The sequence below is a fragment of the Melanaphis sacchari genome, unplaced genomic scaffold (genome assembly GCF_002803265.2).
Source record: "Melanaphis sacchari strain LSU unplaced genomic scaffold, SCAv2.0 Contig7_pilon_pilon, whole genome shotgun sequence".
In the NCBI taxonomy this organism is placed as follows: Eukaryota; Metazoa; Arthropoda; class Insecta; order Hemiptera; family Aphididae; genus Melanaphis; species Melanaphis sacchari.
Genome location: NW_020271560.1, coordinates 3041135 through 3064643, shown reverse-complemented (window position 1 = coordinate 3064643; position 23509 = coordinate 3041135). Strand labels below are relative to the sequence as shown.

At 23.8% G+C, this 23509-nt stretch overlaps 1 protein-coding gene across 1 annotated transcript in view; it reads right to left on the bottom strand.

Moving 5' to 3' along the window:
• Window positions 1–23509, bottom strand: part of LOC112601849 — a 114132-nt gene that overhangs the window by 20303 nt on the left and 70320 nt on the right. Inside the window, exons 3-4 of the mRNA XM_025349671.1 lie at window positions 11218–11305; window positions 2011–2096 (exon numbers count right to left, since the gene is read on the bottom strand). Coding sequence (XP_025205456.1) covers window positions 2011–2096; window positions 11218–11305 — 174 coding nt within the window. The remainder of the gene's footprint in view (window positions 1–2010; window positions 2097–11217; window positions 11306–23509) is intronic.

The window sequence follows — 23509 nt, the reverse complement described above, 5'->3', positions numbered from 1 at the left end:
AAAAATTAAATATGTTAGAGTGAAAGAGACTAAGAACTCGGTTTATCAAACATCGATAAATTATATAACACTGAAACAATACACATTTACTTGATTTTTGACTTTTATTTATTTCGGTGGCGCGGGATATCAGTTTAAATATGATCTATGCAAAGGCTATGTATTCGAATGTAAACTGAATAGTATGGTTATATGTTAAAAATGTTTTGTGTATAGAAGATCAAAGCTCAAACATTTAACGGTTTTATTGTATAACTGCAATGTATAATATGGATGAACATACCTCATAAAAAAACTTATTATACACTTATTTCTAAGAAACATATGTCATAGAAAAAAGTGGAATGTGGTTGAAACTTAGACGAGAATATTACAACTCACAACTCTTCCTTATAGGTATGTTAAAATGACAAATACGTTATTATAAGAAAGTAAATAAAATATTATCGCCTTATATTTCTAGTATAAATATTAAATAACTATTATTTACACGAATGCGATTTCCTAAAAGTTTTTTTTTTTTTTTTACAAAAATTTTTAACAATTATAAAAATATTGAATACATTTTTTTAATTTGTATATGATCATTGAAAAAATTAAACATCGAATGAAATTTTTTAACTCAAACCTATAAATAACCTAACTATTACTGAAAAAAAATGATGTATACAAAATATATGTTTTATTTTTTTTTTATTTCTAGAACGGTCTTGTTCTCGTGAGTCGTGACTCCCTAAGAATTTCCCGGAATTTCTGAGAGTATCAAATGTAACCATTAAAATCATAATTTTATTTCATACTTAGTAATTAAGACTACTGGCTTTTAAAGTATTACGCCCATGGGTTTAAATGCGTTAAATCCGGTCATAAATGTATACTGTATACAACTCTCATGTCAAAGTTAAATTGGATTTTTTAAACTCACGAATGGTTGAATGATATTTAATACATAATAGCGTGTTCAAATAACTGTTAGATATAAAAAAATAATTTAATTTGAGTAAGTGATGCTCTCTGTTAATATATATATATATAATAATTTTATGTCAAATATGATGCGTATGTAACATTTAATATTTTTGGTTACTTAATACGGAATTGGGTCACTGAATAAACATGGTTTTTATTATTATTGACATAAGTAAGTAAATATCATTGGATAATTTTCATTCAAAATATTATTTACTTGGGTTGAGACAAGTATAACTATTAATAAGCCATACGTTATTTAGGACGACTATTTAAGGAATTATTTCAAATATTTGAAATTTAGTTAATGTGATATACCTTATGTTAAAACATTTGAAATACGTTTCGTATATGTTTACTAAATATTGTCTAGTGATATGTTTTCGATATGGCCATGAATTATTTCAATGAGAGTTGGAAATATAGTATACATTTTATAAGTATGTACTTATTCATTTATAAAATAAACACTGTGTAGTTTATGTTTCAGTTTTAAAATAACAAAAATTATTCGTTAGTTTTATAATTTTATTAGATATTCAAATGTTAAGTTAATGTTTAAATTGTGGTTAATTTAAATATAATATTCAAATTTATATTAAAAATAAATAATATAATTTATGTGTTTTCAATATTTTTATTTGAGTTGTTCTATAATTTATGAGTATTTATATAGTTGTGTACAAAATAATAAGTAATAAATGTTTTATTCAACCGTCCGCTCAATAAAACGAATCGGAATACGTTTTTAATTCAATATGTCTTCACACATACAGTGTAGCTTACTGCTTCTTTCGAAATAAAAGTAAATAAAATGGATGTTGCCTTTAGTATTCGGTCTTGATTTTATTTGTAATGGAAAAGAAAATAATAAATAAAAAAAAAAAAAACCAAAATGAAAATAAGAAAAAGATACCGAAGGGAAAAGAAAAGTTCGGCATTGTAAAAGTCATGTTGAATTGTTGATAATGGCGTCTGTAAGTTATATGGATTGTTTGCCTTCGAAATAAAACGTTCTTAGTATAAATGAGTAATATTTACTTTGACGATTCCAAGGAGTAATATGACGCTGGCAGCGAAGATGAACAAATTTGTTCCAATTACGGCAGAATATGCAATTTGAACACCTGTAATAAATTACAAAATATATATTAGCATAATTTAATAATTTTTATCATAGTAAAATATTTATATTATTATTTGTTACTTTAAATAAGTAATACTTATGATTTTTTCAGGATTAATCAAGTTTTAAATTTAAGAAAATTGTGAGTACAGTGAACAATTTTATAGAAATAGTTTTCGAAAGTTATAAGATATATTGTAACATTCATATTCAAAAGCGTTTGTATAACTTTTTATTATTACATTTTAAATGTGTTAAAACACGACATGTATTTGTTTTTTTTAAACAAATATCATGAACATACAAATTATAATTATTCATGTTCTCTATAATAAAATCTATTTTTAGTATTTTTTTTTTTTTTAAATATATACATTTTCTTTTATTGGAATTGGTTTGTAATTTATGAACAATAAATATCAGATTAAGATATTTTTGACTAAAACATATTATAAAATATTAAAGTAAAACATAAAAACTTATGAATAAAAACAATTAATCTCAAATGGAGATTGAATTGTTATATATATCTTTTATTTATTTCTATCAAATTAAGTGTTTTTTGTGTAGACATTTTGTAAATTAAATTATTATTATATTTTCACTAGGAAGTTTATCAAAATATTTTTATTTATATAATGTTTAGATATTATTTAATATATTATAATGTTATAATGACGTAAAATACTGTTGTAAATCATTATGTATAAAAATAAAATGTAAACAAACTAAGACAAAGAATAATAATATTAATAATTAGGAATTTTTTTTTTTTTTTTGTGATGAAGTTTTAATATGAAATTAAATTTAATAAAGCGCATTTTAATATTAAAAAGTATTTTTCAAAACGAGAATATGTATATTATATGTAAAAACTCACAATAAAAGCAGTTATATTATTTTATTTTGATGTATATTTACGTATTTCATTATTTTATCAATTCTGCTTATTTTTTCATATATTTCGGATTGATCAAATAGAAATGGAGTATACAAAAAAAAAATAAAAAAAATATGACATTAAAATATGTATTTTATGAGTTATAATCTATTGAAAGAGACAATACAAAATATATAATATAATGTAAATTTAAACTATAATATAGTCATTTTTTACGTAACAATTTTAGTTGAAAAGTGTATCACGGTTGATAATTATTGAATTGAATACATGCGATTTTACAATTTATGGTATCCTCTTATATTTTCAAATATAAATTATCATATAATGTGAAGTAGAAATAATAATTAGTATTATAGAAAATGCGAGTATACGGCTTTTATAATATGAAAACGATTTATAATTAATTAAAAAGATATTTTGAAATTTATGTGTTATTTTGTTTAATTGTTCGTGTTATTACATAAATTAAATTGATGTCATTATATTTGTATTCAAAATAAATGAACGAAATTAATAACGTGCGATTAGTCAGAAGTTGGAAAATCTGTAATAAAATTAGTAAACACGTGTTTTCCTTAAAGTTAAATTGAATTTTTATTGGTTATTAGTAGGTAGTTATTCGACTGAGTTTTACTAGTATTACAATTACATTTTTTTAAAACATCTCTTGGTTAAAAAAAAGGCATGTAGTAAATCTTAAGATGTACGTGTTACGGTCGAGAAAATAAGAAATATTAGTTCGAAACAATGGAAAGGGATCTATTGATAAATAATGTTTCATTCGTGTCATTCTTTTACTTCATACAGAAGGTCAGGCTATTGTATTATCATTTTTTTTTTATTTTAAGTTGATGCGAATTTAGTTATAACATTAATACCTACATGGGTTACTTGTTTTTATTTTTTTATTATCTACCGATGTTAAATCAAAAGAAAATAAACACTATGAAAAATTACTATTTTAGCTTACTTTTTTTTTAGTTCATTAATTAAAAACATAATATATTATGGTTTATGACACAATTATTTTTTATTAATATGATTAAATTAGTTAATTATTTAGTGTACATTATTTTGATTACATAGTTTCTGCTTATTTTGTATATTCTTGTTATTTAATTCGATCATATTTTTACAAATAATCTTGTATTTAATATTTCTAAAATGAGATTAATAAGATATTTATACTATCTTGAAAAATAAAACCGTCCCATCTGTTTGAATAAAACTGGAATGTTGGTGCCGTAGTTGTTATTTGAGCAGTACTAACCACGAGGAGATTTAACCAAATATTTGTTTATTTTAGATCATTGAATGTCGTGGTTCCAATCAATTTAGAATGTATATTTTAAAGGATTTTGAATTTTTATAATAAAATAGCAAGAATTTTCGTTGCGAAATTCTAAAGATATTATTGAATCTCATTATAAATTACAATTCGGTGGTTTAGTAGGATAGTAAGTAAAAGTTATAGTTAGTAATAGTTTGTAAGGATAGTCAACAGTTATGTGAATGTAAACTTTTTAGCGCTTATCAAATAGCAATCTGAATAATTTTTCTGTAGGTTTTATAAGATGGGTTAGTTATCTAAAGGGTCAGACAGACAGTAGGAGTTGATCATGACGTAATGCAAAGGTTATGTATTGTATAGATTCAGTTCCATTAACTATACTATACGTCAACGGAAATATTATGGTGACAAGTGATCAATATTAATTTAAAATTACATTATACAATTTTTATTTATTTATTTTCAAATAAAAATCGTTTCAAGACTACCTAAATATTTCTAAGTTACGGAATATTGAATAATGAAAATTTTTACACTTTTAAAACAGTTCAGATTTTAAAATATTACAAAACTCATAAGAATAAAATATTGTTAAGCTTATTTTAATAAATCGCTCAGTGAATTTGAATAATATTATTTCCAAATTGAAGTTTAAGCGATAAAATAATAATAAAAAAGTGGGGTTCACTTTAATAACAATTGGAGATTCAAGTCCTAAACAGCGGTCGAATGGTAAATAATTCAAATCTGTTGGGTATTGGTACATGAATTCATTAATAATTATGTAAATTACTTAGCAGATAAAATGGAACAAGATATTAATTATAATCAGCATACATTATACATTATGGATAAATGTCTTAACATAGTTATGTAATATAGCGATACATCTAACTCCATTTAACTATAATATTATATTAAATTAGGTATAAACTATAGAGTATAGATATATGTATAGATGGGTAAGATTAATATATTTTGATCATTTTTGAGTAAAAGTGTATTTTTTTTTTAAATTTTAAACGAATAAACATTTTTAATATTAAATAAATAAATAAATGTCTGATAGCCATTAAATATTTGTCACTTTTTGTATGTTTTATAAATCAAATTATAGTGCTGACCGTTGGTAATTATTTGATTGATTTAAAGATAAAGAATTAATCGAAAAATAATATAAATCAATTAATTTTCAAACATTTTATTTTAATTTTTAAGTGATTTTTTTTTTTTATGAAATACTAACGCGAGTCATAAAAAAATACTTAACATATTCTTATAAGTTTATGTAGCTTGCTCCGATGGTTATGTTAAATCGTGTCGAAAACTTCGAATTCTCAGCCATATGTATTGCGATTTTTTTTTGAAATTCATTCTCTGGACCAAGGTTTTGGGTGATGTTTCCAAAAGTGATGGCGGATAATTTCTAATAGTATTCAATTTAATTGCCGTGCAAAAGAACATGTACCCGATTGAGAAAAATATTGAAACGAAAATACGCATTTAGCTACGCCTGTGGCGACTACTTATCACCGAAGTGTAAAAAAGTTTACTGAAAAACTTGCGGCGGCTGCGGTGTCGATCGTGTTCAAAAAAGAAAAAAAAATAGCGAGGGAGTTCTACATTGGCGCGGATGTGGTAGAGGTATATGTACATGTGGTGTAAGATATATGATATAAGACAAAGATGTCGTAGCGTTTGGTGGGAAGGAAAGAGACTGAAAAAAAGAGTTGGGGGTGGAGAGTTTAGTGTGATACGATCTTATAACATAAAAGCGGATGGCTGGCCGATGATGGGGTGGACGGTATTGGGGGTGGAAGTGATTGTATAGTAACAGTGTGTACTATACGCGTCATGTGTATAATACATATATTATGTGTGTACACTACATATTATATATATATATATATATATATAATATAATACGAAACGCAGTCCGGAAAATTTAATCAATTAGTTTCGTTGCTCCCACTGTTACTACGTCGGCAGGGTAAACTACATCGTACATTACATGGTCTAAGCAATTCATTCATTAAAGACGAACCGGTAAATATTTCGCGCGTCTTACATAGGTATCCCGTAATTGATATGCGTCGCGCTAATGGCTAGCATCACCCGTTTTATCCATAATAAATAAGTATTAAACACTGTATTATCAAGCTTTTGGTCATGGGGTATGAAGAGGGGGCAAGAGACAAAAAATAGTCCTTCAGTCTCTCTAGAATCAATCGTTGCATTTACTTATTATAAACCTAAATAACATATTTTTTAGTTTATAATATAATAAAATATTTAAGATATACTGTTTGATTGAATAATCATGATGTGATAAAATGTTTAAAATAAAATAATATCACGTTGTACGAGAGCTGTTATTTTAAATGTTTATTGATCTGATAACTTAGTTTATCGATTATCTCTGTAATATTGAAATGCGTTCAGTCAATTTAGATTAAATATCCGCTTCAACTGAAACAAAATAGTTGAAAGCCGAATTTTGGCATAAAACCTTTACTACACGATTATGATAAACACAAGAAATATTCCTATCAATATCACGTGAGCTTCAAAGGTAATTTGAGTTCAAAGGTAACGTTAAGGTGGAAAAGAACATAATTTTCAAAAAAAATCTTGCTTTCTGTTAGTTTTGTGGTAAACCAAGATAACAAAAATCGTAGAAGAAAAAATTACCTAAGAAAAAGGTTGCACTCATATTTTTTTTATGCATAAGCAATTGTTTAAGGATAAAATATCAAATATTCAAAATGTATGATATGATCTAATTGTTAATAGTTTGCTTGTATTGATTGTACATTGAATAAAATGTATTGTACAAACATTTTTAAAGAGAAAACTATACTATATTGTTAATTTATGAACAAAAATCAATCTCGTGACTCATGGTTTATAAAGTTAAGTATTAAAATTTTAAAATTATGAGTTTATACAAATATTACAAATGTATTCTTTTTTATACTTCCATGGGTATCTTCAGGGGAGGTAAAACGGGGCACTTGCTCTTCCCTAGAATTTTAAATTTTTTATCTAATTGTAATAATTGAATGTAATAATGACGAAAAATCATAATGTTCTATAAATAAAATGTATAATAACAATACCCTAATGTAATAATGACGAAACTTAATAATTTACTATAAATAAAATGTATAGAAAAATTTTCATTTATAAATTAATTTTGCACCTCTCCCCCTCTAGAAAAATGTTTGGGGACGCCTATGCATATATCTATTGAGCTAGAAAATAAGGTGCGTTTATTTTGTATAGGTTACCCGATAGGCCTATTCTATGATTAATTTTTTTTAGTTAATAATCACTTAAATATTTAGTTAAAATAATAAAATGATTTTAATGATCTTTAATTAATACTGGTTTTATTGCCCATTCAATTAATTTACAAGTCATCAACTTCCATTTTTAAAATATAATTACAATTTGAAACAAAATTACAAATTTTATTATATCATATGCATTTATTGTATTATTAGAGTGTGAGAATTAAAAAAAAAAAAAAATCGAAGACTTCGTGCGTTTTGTACGATTCGATGTTTTGTTTAAAATGCTTATTTATTTATCATAATCAAATAACAATTAATTCTTTAATTTAAGAACATATTCCTCTTGCTCAGAGAGATAAACTTTTCCATATTTCATGACAACAACAATTGTAAGCCAATTTACCTTTCTTTGATTTGAACGACAAAGGATTACATTACTGATACATATCAGCTTTGTCCCCAACATCTAAATACTTGCTTTGGTGCTTTCCGACTTAGCTGTTTTGCTTTTTTTATGACAAGTTTCACAAGATTGCTTTTTTATCTTATCATTTATTTTTCATTCAGATTGTTAAATTTTATATTATTTATAATTTAAGGTTCAAGTTGACTGTAATAATAATTTTGGATATTCGATACTTTGGTTTCTTTCAAGCGTGAGTTTTTAAAATCGGTATTGTTGTTAAATTATACCTAATCAAAATTGTCTGCTGCCAAATAATTCTAATTTTCCCATATTTTTGTATATGGTGTTGTATTATTTGCTTACATTATGACAATTATTTTTATTTTAGTTCCAAGTAATTAAATATAAACCCAAAACATTTTAATTTATCATTTAATTTATTTTTTGTTTTAGTGTTTATTTTGATGTTTTACCGAGGGTATCGACGTACTGGTTAACAATATGGATAAGTTCGTTATATATATATAGCTTATAATTTAATTACATTTAAAAAGTAATAATATATGTTGTATATTTTAAATTTTTAACTTTTTTACGAATGTTATTTTTCAATTTACAATATGATTACTAAAATCGTTATTTTTTATTTAAATATTTATTTTTGTCATAATTTGAACTTCTATATTTTATAAATTTAACTATGATTATAAGTTTTTGATATTTTTTGATTGCTATGAAAAATATACAAGGAATTTGTGTTACATTTTTAATGATTTTGACTAATACATAAAAAATAAGTTAAAAATTAGTCAAGAAACCACTAAACAATTTCATATGTCTGTAAGTTCGACAAAAAAAAATTAAGCTTTATTTAAAAAATTATACATTGTCAAAAAAATGTTACTATAAATTATTAATCTTGGTTATTGAAATCATTTTGGAAAATTCTACAATTTAATTATAAGCTTCGAAATAGTAATTAATCACTGCTTCCTGTGTTCTGAATTAAATTTATTGCCCAATCAAGTTTGTATTCAAATTACAATAGTAGATACTGTTGAGTGGTACTAGTTGTTAGAGAATACAATGATTTCTTGAGATAGATAACTGTAATTATCAACGAAGATCTCTTGTTTTAGTTTACCATATATCATTTAAATAAAGTGTTATCCTATTCATTTAAGTAACCATTTCTTTTGCGGTGCAATTTAATTTTTTTGCGTGTTGTTGCTAAGTTTTGAAGGTATGAGACATTTTTCAAACAACTTCAAAATCATGTATTGAAAAATATAGAAATTTTTTCACGTATAATTATAGCATGTAAAAACGAATTTTTTTCTTTATAATAAAATATTTAGTGGTCTAGAATTTCAGAAGAATAAATTTTCGATTCAATTTTTTTTTTTTGCCAAGGTTTAGTTAAAAAATTCCGCAAATACGTGTGTTATTTAGATTTAACAACGAAAAAGTCGTTTAATAATTTAAAACATGCACTTCGCATAAAATTAATGCATTCTTATTATTTTAATATTTTTGTATTTTTCAGTATTTTTTTAAAAGTTACATTATAAAATTTATTATGCAGTAATAGGAGTTATTTGAATATAATATGAAATGGGTTAATTTTGTAGAGAATATTTTCTTATGGAGTTTTTTGTTTTTATCGTAAAACCATTAGCAAACAAGATATTTACTATAATGAAGTTTTTATTACCTTTGATCTCAAATAATCTTTGAAGCTCAAATATCGGTTGAAACTTTTCACACGCTATTTATAGCTACAAAATAATAAATATATGAGCGAAAATTCATTGTGCATTTTTTTCTTGGTAAAATCCTAATCTGATTGGACAAATCATTATTTTACTACACTATATTTTACACTAGATACATATTCATTAATATTATATTGTTGTTAAATAATAAATTAAGAAAATTGTAATTGATAAATAAAATGAAAAATAACACTTAAATGACCTATTTTTATATTTGTGTATCACAAACCAAAGGAGATCAGACAAAAATTACTGCAGCTAAATATTTCCGTGTTATGCAGTCGATGTTTTCACGATAAGGATCGCTAAAACGTTCAGCAGAATAAAATGTTTTATAATAAAGTTATCATAATTATCAGTAGTAAACTTTGTTGATGATAAATTGACGCGCTTTTATTCGTTGAATCCTTGTACTCGTATACTTGCGTAGTGTTTACTATTTATAAGTCGGTTAATAAATCGATAGTTAGTGGAGTAAAGTACGTAGTTACATATTAAATATTATATATCTATGTTTATGTATAATTTGTAATATTATTAAGAATTACAACAAGCTAATAAACAGTTTCCAATAAAACTACATTGAGTTTAATCTTTTTCTAGATTTCCCAGCAAAAGCAGAGGAATGCTTCCGCGACTAACAAGTTTTCGCTCCGGTGCTAAAAGTTCTCAAGCAATTTTAGGTTTTAAATATTTTATCATACCATTTAATTCACTTCGCATTAAGAGTTCACCCTCAGCAGTTTATCACACGGCTTCACTATATTACAATCTGAATAATTTAATTCATTTATGCCAGATACACTATTAAATACAGTAGGTACCGCCGAGGCGTTTTTATGATACTGGCATAGCAGACGACGAGGTATTTTAGTTGATTGAAAATTAGAGCAAAAAGATGCTCTTCGTTTTCGTTATAAATAATGTTATAATCCGTCCATGTTTATAAAATATAAATGAACCAAAAAATGTATAGTAATGTAACGCCAACACACATTTTTTAAAATTATTATTTGATTGAGTTTAGTTATGAAACGAAAAATAAACCGTTGGAAATAAATAATGATGGCTGATAAAGGTTCAAACTCAGTTATAAACAAATAAATCTAAAATTAAATTATAATATCACTTCATTATATAATATTATACAGTTCGCTTTTAGTTGTTGATGATGTAAAGTTTATGTCTGTATTATATTAAATGATTTTATGAATAATTACATGATAAAAAAAATAGGTGTTATTTTTTAAATAAGATAATAATATGTAAAAAATTATAAATAATGCAAATTTTTGTAAACTTTTAATATTAGTATCGGAATTTACTATAAGTTTTATATTTTGTGAATGAAGATATATTAATTTTGATGTAAATCATGTTTAAAATGTTTAAAATGTATGTTTATTTATATAATATATATTATTTTATTAAATAAACTATGTTTACTCACCATAAAATACATCTTGAAGAAGAAGTGTATTTTTCATATTTGAACTTATCATCCAACTGTATATTAGTACAACTAATACAGAAATATTCTGAAACATACATATTGTATACACATAAAATAAATTTTTATGTAAATATAATTTTATACATAAAGATAAAATATTACTAATATATTATAAAGTACAATGTCTTCCTTAATAGTCATTTTAGTTGTATGTATACATGTACATGTACATGTATGTATCTGAATTATATAGATATTGCATTATTGTTTTTATATAGTTTTATTTATACCTAATAGGTATACTAGAAAAAAATTTAATTTGATATAGTTATATCTAAAATAAATAAATTAGTTTTCAAATAACTTCCAATAGTAGTTTTGAAAGAGTTACTATGTTTTGATCGTCTTTTCAGAAGTGGAAACCTTTATAAGCCTATATGACATTAACATTTATAAGCAGAGTTTTGAATTTGGGAAAAAGGAGTAATCGCATTATAAGTTCTTTTGTAAAGAAAATCATTACAATCATCAATATTCTTAGCATTAAATATATCTTCTTATATTCTGATTCATATAACATAAAATTACTTTTATTCCAACTATAAGAAAAGCTATTTAAATGTCAACTTTGTGTATTGGCTACCTAGGTATTGTGACTATAATATAAAATATAATGTTAAATATTAGAAAAGTATATAACTAAACAAAATTAATTTTATTTTTTTGAAGTTTATTAATATTAAATAAATATTTATGTTTTAGAATATTAATATGAAGGACAAACAATAATTAAAGTATTTTTATTGGTTATATAAACCTACAATATTATCTCATGAGTTCCTAATGACAACAGATCAATTATTAATAAATAAACTTGTTGGATGATATTTAAATTAAAAACATAGTAATATAATACCACTAATGACCTCTCATTATCTTCTATATATTGGAAAATGTGAATAAAAAACTATTATCAAACTTATTATCATTAAAATTTAATTTTAATTGAAAAAAAAAAAATTTATACAATAAAGAAAAACCAAGTTAAAATGTATAATTGTAACAAAACTTCAAGAATTACGTGAACTATTATTTAGATATTTTAAAAATCTGCTTATATTTGATGGCCTTTGTAGTCAATATTACTTATGAGAAAAAAATATATATATATATTTGTTCAAAATGTTCTTGTTATTTACAAAATGAAAGAAAAACAGTGCATAAATCTCAGTTTTGACGAAAGTATTAATTTGGTTATTTCTCAGTTACTGTAACTCTATCTTTTTAGATAGTAGCAAAAGTATCCTTATGATATTTTTCTTGTTAAAATCAGGAAAGATATTTTTTTATTTTAAGATTCACAAAAAAAAAAAAAAAAATAAAAAATAAAAATCAGTGTCCTGATGCTTGTATAGATAATATAATGTATTATGTTTTGCCGTTAAAGAGATTATTTTCTATAAATTAGAAATTAATTTAATGATTTAGAAAATATTAATAAAATTACTATAATCTATATTGTTAGAATATTTATAAACTATAAATATTTAAAATATTTCAGGATATTCTATTAATAGTACCTAAGAAGATCTTAATTTTTGGTTAATACTAAAATGTTAATAATTTCATGAATATTTTCAACTTGGTCTGATTTTATATGGTATTTTTAAATTGACAAATTTACGATTATCTAAGCATATGTTTATGTATTGTTTTAATGTCTAGTATGACACTGCAATAACGATTGATTATTATTACATATTATATGGTAGGGTAATCATAAATTAATGTGATCTTTATATGACTGTATTCATTGAAATATTTGAAGTATGGATTCATAAAATTACAATTATTTAAAAAAGAATGTAACTGATACTTATATAATAAACATACTTTACTAAATCAACTACTACGTTTTGTAATTTAAAGTTTTTTTTTTTTTTTTTGTCATTGCTAGAGTTTTCTTAGGTTTTTTGTTGGATATAATAGGTGTACAAGGCGCGACATTTCTCATTTATTTATATGTTGAGCAATATCTGTAACTCTACGTTACTCGACTTTGTCACAATGTGCAATTAACTCTTTCTCTCTCTCTCTTATGGATAATAAATTAATAACCAAATAGTCACATTCATATTATATATTATGTAACAAACCTAAATACGAACGCAGGTGATATTAGTACGTGTTTTGACGGTTTACGATTTGTATAGATGACGTTAAGATGCAGCGAGCGTAACCACACACGTATGGTGACCTATGCAGAGTTTTAGAGAGAACATTTTCCAAATATCTCCGCGAGGAAATAGAGTTTCTAAAGTCTTAGAAGTTATTAGTTGCACATAAACTCCTGTCTAAAACTGACACGGTATATAACATTATTATTTAATTTTTTTTTTTTGTTACGACCAGGTAAACTGTGGCGTGAACTATTCCGATAAGCCGATGGTTTCGTTTAACGTGCACCCATACATAATGTAGTTTGCAACTTTCCTGACTATACAACCGATTGTAATCTTTGTTAATCGAAAGGAAATTGATGTCGATAATTACCAAAAATATAAGTAAAATATAATTTCTATCCTGGTTTTAGAATAACTGAAATGTGAACCTAAATTAAGTTAAGTTTTTAATTTGACGGTTTATCATTAGTGTGATATATTCCACCGATTAAATTTTCCTCAAGTCACGTTATCTGCGCACTGTGGTGTTATTTATGTCCATTTAACGACGCACATATTTTATATCTCTATAAACAGAAATATTATATGAACAATTATTAAGTTTCATTATGAATTTTAATACATATAATATTTCATCTTTATTCTATGTGGCACATTATTATTCTCAATTAATCTTTGTGGTTTATATAATATAAATGCGAATTTTAAAAGATATTTGTTCGTTGATTTAATTGTACTGTCAAAAAATGTTCTATTACACACTTATATATATCTATATTACTAATTCAAGCACTTTATTTTATTCGGATATGTCGTGTATTATTTTATAATATTATTATTGTGTACCTATTAATAATAATAGTAAAAATTAGAGATTATATGTTTTTCAACATATATATCATAATAACTTTGATTAACATAAATATGTAAATTATTATGAATTTTTTGGAGTTAAATCCAGCTTTTTTTATATAGAACTATAAGAAAAGATCACTATTATTTCAACTAGTCACAAAATAAGTTCTTTGTATTTTTAACGTTTTAACTAGATTACTAGATTACTTGAATATAGGATATTAAAGTGATAATATTCATAAAATAATCATTGTCACAAACAACACAAACACGCTGTAAAATATGTCATAATTTTAACTTTGATGTATAACATATCTATTTGAACAACTAGAATAATCAACTACAGTCTAAATTATTTTAGATAGTTTTAGATTACACCGTTGTTACCTAGTTGTAAAGTTTGTTGACACGGATCGCGTAGATTATAAATCTATAGTATACTATCTAGTCGTAGTTTTGTAAATTAAAATATATACATAATTTAACATGACGCGATTGAAAAAAATACATACTAAAATAAAATAATACCAAAATTTAGATCACAAAAAACATTAAAAAAGATTATTGAATAATCTACAGAAACACATTTTTAAATTTCAAAACTTTATCAAATCTTTCATATTTTTAGATAAGTAATTTAATAAAAGAGATTTTTTTTAATCATAGTATTAATGTTTAATCACATAGAAGATATTTCAATAACGATTTTTTGTAGTTAAAACGTAAAAAGCTTTATTTATTATTTTTCATTAATCATACGATAGAGATAGTATATAGGGTACATTATCAAATAATTATATATGATATATTTTTTTGAATATAGCGATCCCTAAATCCTAAAATTGTAAATTTGACACATCGGTGATTTTTTTTTGTTTCAATGAAGATTATTTATAAATGGAATTTGAAAAAATATTTGCGCGTTTGAAGTATAATTTTTTAATTTTTTATTTGTCTTTAACTACATCATAAAATTGCATAAGTAGGTATTATTGAGCGTTATGAATTTTACTCGCAAGTTTGAAATATAACTTTGCTTTGTTTAATTTTATTAATTCGAGTTTAAATTTATTTCTAGGATTCTCGGTTATTGTACATTTTTACATAATTTATAACATTTGAATGTTAATATCTCATTTTTTAATTTTACATGGAAACCATAATAGTTTATATACAGTTCATTGTCTGGCTTAATAAATAATAATTTACAAAGACATATTGCCGCATTATACAAAAACTAGTACTCAGCGTCATGAAAAAATTAATATATATTTACATTTAAATAAAATTATTTAAATTAAAATCACTTCATATTTAGTTAAAATGTGATTCTTAACTACCTAAACATAGTAAAAATAGTCAGTTTGTTTATTATACTGTATTCGTGTTTATATTATGAAATAGGTAATGCAATAAGATTTTCAATGTTTTATTTCAAAAAATGTTTAAATATGTGTATCTATTTTCCAACTAAAATATCTATTCATTGTATATATGAATAAGAAAATAAACTGATTTTAACAATTTTTCTAGAATAGTGCTAGAATGTTTCGTTTTATTGTTGTCTATTATCTGATAAAAAATTATGAAACAGTTTTGCTGTGAATATTTAAAATTAAATATGTACACCACATCGGTATAATATTGTTATACATATTTTTATGATTTCGACTAAAAAATTTTTTTTATATTGTGTTTAAAAGTAAAATATTTTTTGATTATTATAATTTTTAGGGGTTTAATATTTATTAATTTTATTTAGATTATTATGACATATTATGATAGGATGATAGGTATAATTCGTTTATATACTATTATGGGGTATATAAAATATGTGGTACTCTTTATAATATATAATATACGTAATACATTATTAATATTTCCAATAACTTCAAATTTTCAACAATTAATAAAAAATATTTACTCTCTTCGAAACTCTTATTTAATTTAATGTATTATTAATACCAATATTTTGAAAAGAAATAACTTATTTTCTCGGTAACTCTAATGTTAGATTCTGATCGTAGTTAGGAAATTATTTGTTTTTTTTATTTTTTTTACTATACTTTACTATACTTATTACTTATTGTTTTGTTTTTATAGAAGAAAATATTTAATTTTCATAAAGGTTTTATTTTATTTTTGTATTTTATAAATTTACTAAATTGGTTATATTTTGATGAAATTCATTTTTTGTTATGGAATAGAAAAGAAAAAGTATGGATAATTTAATAAATTACCATTACTTGAAAATATAAGGTGGGGATTATATTTTTATAGTCCTTTATTATTTATTTACTATAATATTTATGAGATTAACGGAAATAGATTAATAATTATTGATAATGGTTTTGAATCATTTTGAAAATGGAAATTTATTATTGTAAATAGGTACCTTTATTTTCGCTTTATTATCTTTGAATTTTAAATAATAATTTAGAAATTACTGACTTACTGTATTAAAATAAGAGCACCGTTTTGATAAATGCCTCTATATTTATGTAACTACAATTAATGATTATTAAAATAATTTCTAAAAATATTTAAATTGTCACTAAATAATACATAGTGTATTTTAAGTAGAATAAAAAAAAGAAGTGCTATCGAATTAATAAAATAATATAAATACTTGTGTATAATCACGATGTTCAAATTTTATATCAATGTTTAAAAGATACATTTAGAATGAAATTTACTAAATTTCAATTGGTATGCGAATAATTATCGGTGAATTCAATGCCAGTTATGCATTGTACTTTAAATTCTTATATAAAACCTGAAATTTATGGATTCCCTAATCCTTGATACACGCTATTGTGTTCCGACAACAAATATTTACGGAAAATCCAAATGAAGTTATTTAAATCGGAATTCATTGCACATATGCTGTTAATCATATGTAGTACTAATCGTATAAATTCAAACCATATATAATCAATGAAAGCCAAAAATATGACCAGAATACTTATGTCGTGCAACTTTTATTATTGATGTATTGTGTTGTGTTCACGCGTGCGAACGGCATACACGTGTTCTGGAGTTATATACGTATTATGTGATACATTTTTGCGGGCCATGGCATTATTTGTACGACGGTGATGATTACCCCGACGACGTACCAATGAGTGCAATACAAACGACATGTTAGATAGTTAATTTTTCTATATAAACATACTCTGCAAGGTGTTTTTAATTAATGCATTATCGTGGATTAAAGAATATTTGTCGATGACATAGTGAAGTACTTATTGAGTGTTTATGCACGTACGTGTGCACGTCTGGCCTCGTATACATAGTATTATATGGTAGGTATGAACTACTATAGCAGTGGGACTCTTAGGTTTTATTTTCTCGCTGCGTGAATAATTTAGCGATTTAAGAAAATCCAGCTCAAGGAATTTGCATGTACATGACTCACGCATTTAAATGAGTTACACGAGAGACATCGGGCTCATGAGATTTTCATAAGCCGGCAAAAGCAAAATTGTTTAAATAGCATTAAAATATTATTGTACGATATTTTTGCCGGCATAATGTACTTCTCGGTGTAAATAAAAATGAGAATACTTTTTCATACATACTTTTAATTTGACATGTGAGTTATCAAAGTCTTATTAAATTACTAACGATACGTATAATTGACAAGAAAATATCCTATTTAAATTTTAATATGTTGTTTTAAGTATGTATTATGGGTTTTACATTAATTCGAAATACAGAATTTATTTTACTAGCTCTTGTTTTGAAAAAAGTTATTTTTTCTATATTTTTTAATTGCTTTTTTTTATAAATTTTTTGAAAACCATTAAGTACCCAAATATAAGAAAAATAAATCTAACACAGTGTATTCTAATGACCTTTTTTTTATTCTACACACTGTTTATAATGAGTTATCAAAAATATTAAGCCCAATCAATAAAAAATAATAATTAAAAAATTGATTATGTAATTTTTTATTAAACTGAACATAATATAGAATGATAATTAAAGATAAAACATAAATTATTATTTATTAGTTGTTATTTTAAAATTAAATAAAAGTCGAGTATTATTTGGTCGGTTGGTGGTTGTTTGATTAAATGTTGTTAACAATACTCTAATACGAACAACATAAACTATAAGTTTCAATGAAAAAAATAATTTACTGATATTTGAATTGTATTTTCTGCACTTTTTAAGTGTTTTCCAAAAGAATAATATGTAATTGTTATAACACTTTTGATAACATTCTAATTTATAAAACATTTTCCTGATGTATAATAGTTGTATTAACCATTTTTATAGTTCTACATTATAATGGTATTTTTGTTATAATACATACTATGTATAAACGTACCATTAATACTATATGAAATAAAATAAAGTTTAACGTTTTAATAGATTTTAAGATATTTAAAAAAATAATATTTAATTATGTCAATTTGTTTTTTTTTTATTCTATAATTAAGTTATAGTACCTACCTATAATATGTAATTTTCATTACAATTTGTATGTGAAAAAAATCAAGACAATCTAATAACATTGACAGGTTTACTCATGAAAGATTTGAAATCGGCTCTGAGTAAATTCTAAAGATTTTATAGTATTGAATCTTGTCGAAGGTGATTGATAACATTAAATATATTACTTGAATCGATCCCAATGTCACAGTATATATCTTACACGACACTATGTTACGTCTAACACCTTCAATAAGTGTCAACTAAGAGATTTTGATTTATGAGCACTTATTGAATTTCTTCTTCTTTGCTAACAAGTACAGTTTTAACTGTGAGAAAAATTGTATTTCTATTTGCAATTGATTTTGACGTAAATTGCAAATTTTTTTTTTAACTAAGCTTAAATATTTTTATTTTTTAAATAGTTTTAATATATTTAGATATTCATTAAGTATCCTAATAACTAGACTAGAAATAACAATTTTTATAAATAAAGTCACATATTTGTAGCTAGTGAACAATTTAGTGTAAAATTGAACACTATATTCTATAAATGTAATAAACGTAATGCAATATTTATACATCACGATTTTTTATTTTAGATTCCAAACGAAGTGACGAATGTATTGGATATTTTCACCTTGGCATTATAATTTTTTTATATAGCGCATTATTTTATTGTTCATATAATACGCCACACATTTATACAAAACTATGGTTATGACAGAGTGGAAAATATACATTTTAATAACACGAAGAAAAAATGACTGAAATCAATAACAGAATGAAATGTCATTTAAATGTCTGTTTTTAATGGACACATTATAATATATCTTTGAAAGACCAATATTCTACACGTAACACATTATTATAAATTTCATTGTTAAACGTTTTATGAAAACGTCAAATATATTCATTCAAATGGTTTTATGTATTATAATATACGTTAATCAATTAAATAAAGAGTACACATTGATGTTCCAGTAAGTTTAACCGATTATTCAATATGCTAATATAAATGTTGATAGAAATATGTTTTAAGTACAATGTATATACAAATTTGATATATTATTGTAGTTATGTAACATTTGAAAATTGTATAATATAAAAAAGTAAAATATTACTTATTGCAAATTAAGCAGCTTGCTAAAGAGTTAAATAACTTAGAAAAATTGTAGAAGCTAAAGAATACACATTACACACTTCTGGACCTCTTATTAGTTGTTTTATTCGTTTAAATATATAATGTTAGATATTAATAATAATAATAATAAAAATATGTATTTTGCATTCGGAGCAATAATTAATTGCCGAATTTACATTTCAAAATATTTCAAAATTACTTCCTCGTAAGTAAAATCTCCTAGTATTGTTCAAAATTATCTGGGAAAAAAATACATGGAAAACAGACATTTTTTTTTTTAACCATGTATAAACCATTTGATATTTTAAATTTTTTAAATAATTTTTTTATAATTTTCGGCAAAATATTTTTTACTTTGTCGAACATCTTGGAAATTTAACAAAAGGTTTCTTACAAGTTGGTTATAAATTAATAAATATCAAAATTACATAGTTATAATATTTTTTTTAGTCGTATAAATAAGTATTTCAAAGAAAAAAATCTGTCAAAATAATCAATGTTTGCATATTATTTTGAATATCTTAGATGCGTATCTAAAATTTGAAAATTAAATACAAGGTTCCTTATAGTTGTTATTATTATCAGATTTTTTTTTAAAAATGTTGAACATAATTACATAAATATTATTTTTAGAATTTGAAATATGCATTTTGACGAAATTGGATATTTACTTTTAAAAAAACGATTTCTAATAAATTTTTTTATTTTGTTTTTTAATTCAAAAATGTAGTTGAAGATATTTGAAATGCTCACCAAGTATTTTTATCCACATCGCATGTTACAGATCTAAGGAAAATCTCTAAAAAATTAGCAGTAACTATTAATATAGAATACAGATTATATTTTATGGATATACGTATTGTTTAAATTATTATTGGATTTTTGAGTCGGTAACAAAATACTGATAAAATGGAAACAAGTCATCGATTTTTTTATAAAATATTGACTATTTTTGATTATACTAGACACCACTTGGAGTAGATTTTTTATGACAAAAATTGTGTCTTAATTTAAAATAGTTGTATGAAATTATGTAGTGCTTTGTGTTGGCTTATCAGTTTTATTTTAATATTTCGAAACAATTTTTTTTTTTTTTTTATCATTGTTGTTATTTAAAACAATAAAATAACTGTCCATTAGCTTTTATTTTTGTTTGAAAAGACGTCAAAGACATCCTAGGGTTTTTGTTTACAATTTTTCTACTTTGTTTTTTTCTTGGTTCTTCTCTGCTCTTAATAGCTATTTCTCTCGATGTGACATTGCATGATTTACTATGGACTCCCACTGAGCTAATCTTCGTTGAACTAAATTTCAAAGTACTTTGAAGTTTCATAATGAAATGACATAGTCAGAAATCTTTTGCTTTTTAAATTTATATAGGCGCATTTAATATGAATATAATTTAAATCTACAAGCAATGTTTGAAAATCAAAGTTTAAAAATATGTATAAAATGGATAACTAAATGTTAATTTATGCATTTCAATTATGGTTGACTATCATAATTCATAATTTTAAAAAAAAGTACTAGGTAAAATACAACTTATTTTTATGTATAAGCAACGGGAGCTTGAATAACATTTTTAAAATTTAAAAATTACATCTTTTATTTTAGTTGATGTCATTTTTAAGAGTCGACGAAGATGCAATCATCCAATAATAACTAGTATATATCAAAACTTTATTTATTTTAAATAATGTATAGTTGATTTTGATTTTTGTTTAATATTTTTGTACACATTTTCAATTATAGAATTTAAAATTTATTTATAAATATTATTGTATGTGATGACCGGATTTTTATTTGTTAAATAGGTAACTTTTACTTTTAGAATCAGGGAATTCTCTTAGATATTTAAATTAGTCAAAGAATATTTGAAACTTCAGAATATTATGAATTAATGATTGTCAGTCTTATTTCAGTCAAATCTAGAATACTTCTAATAAAAATGTGCTGAAAGAGAGGTTTGCATTTTTGGTTGTTTAAAGTTCGTTTGGTCTCTTCAAAAATAAATTCACAAATGTTATGATTTTGTTTATTATAATTTGATGGATTTTAGTATACATTGTACATTGAGAATAAATTGGATTTGATAAATAAATGTTTAGATTTTTATTTTCTTGAGAGTTGAAAGACGCAAGATAACCTATGTTTATAGTTTTTTTTTATGGTTTGTTATGTTAAGATATTAAGGTCAACGTTGTTGAAAACTAAGTCACTTGAACCAATTTTTATAATATTTTGTGTTTTTTTTCTGAATAAATAGTGGTAGGATAGTTTTAGTGGTGAATTCAATAAATTTTGTCCGCGCGATAGATTATTTAGCCTAACTTAATCATAAATGGTGCCTCATGGCTATTTTGTAACCATGGTTTATTTATTTTTAAAAATGTTCTTATCATTAAATTAAGATTATTGAAATATTGAAATTGCTTAAAGGTTTGGAGGTATCTATTCAACTTTGGGCGATTACTTTAGTATATACTAGACAACTAAAAGTAAATAAGAACAGAACATTAAAAATTATATGAAGATTGTCCATCAATTATTTAACATATTTATTAAAATCATTCTTTTTCCATATAAATCCACACAGTTGGTATTGTCGAATGTCGAATTGATACATATTTTAACTATACATTTTGCGACATATTGTAGTGTTTTAAGTTAATTTGTAACTATAAGCAATTATAACATTATCAATTAAAACAAGTAGTATAATTATTAAAACACTAAATTATTGATTCATTGTAATTGCTTTTTTTTAGTCATTATCTTAATAGAAAGGATTTTTATAAAATATTAGACAAATGTATTTCATATTTAAAAATAATATTTTGAAACTTATAGTTTTACAATATTGTATTTTATATAACAAATTTTCTTTTTTTTTATGATTGTAAAATTATTGAAATTACCAATGCTCAAAAGTTTATACATTAAAGCATAGTTATCAATAGTAAATAATATGTCCATATAGTTTGGGACTTTTCATAAATAATAATAACACAAACAAATTACAATAATACTATGTTTGTGTCTCCTAGTCAGAAATTATCATAGTCCTCATTGAATTGAGAATTTTGATTTCAAAATATCAAATTTAAATAATGAAACAAGTCGATTATTTTACAAATTTACTGTATTATACCTGTGCTAGATAAACCAAAATTTAGAAATGTATTAAGTATTTATTTAACTGGAATCATTTTTAATATAATATTTTATGCACTTTTAATTGTTATGTTATTAGTTGTTACGGAGCAGCCACACATAATATATGAACAACGATCTTGTTCAAGACCGCAAAACGTAATTGAACATCAAAAAGCAATATGACAACGTAATTATGAACATACGGCAAAGTAAGGCAACAAATAGCGTACGATTCTACACAGTAAAATTTCAGGAGTATGACGAGGGAAAAGCATATCGAGAGAACAACTCATAATTTGGCATCGAACGGGTATATATATATGAGTGTATTTCAACAAGAAGAACGAATAGCAAGACGACTAACCGAAACCAGCAGCAGTTCGATTAGGTTAGGTTATAATAATACCGCATCGACGACCGCTACGTCTCCGGTATTGTCACCAGCAACATAAACTTCCGTATCAACTACCACAGCGACGTTTCAAACCTCGCCGACGGATAACACTCGTCT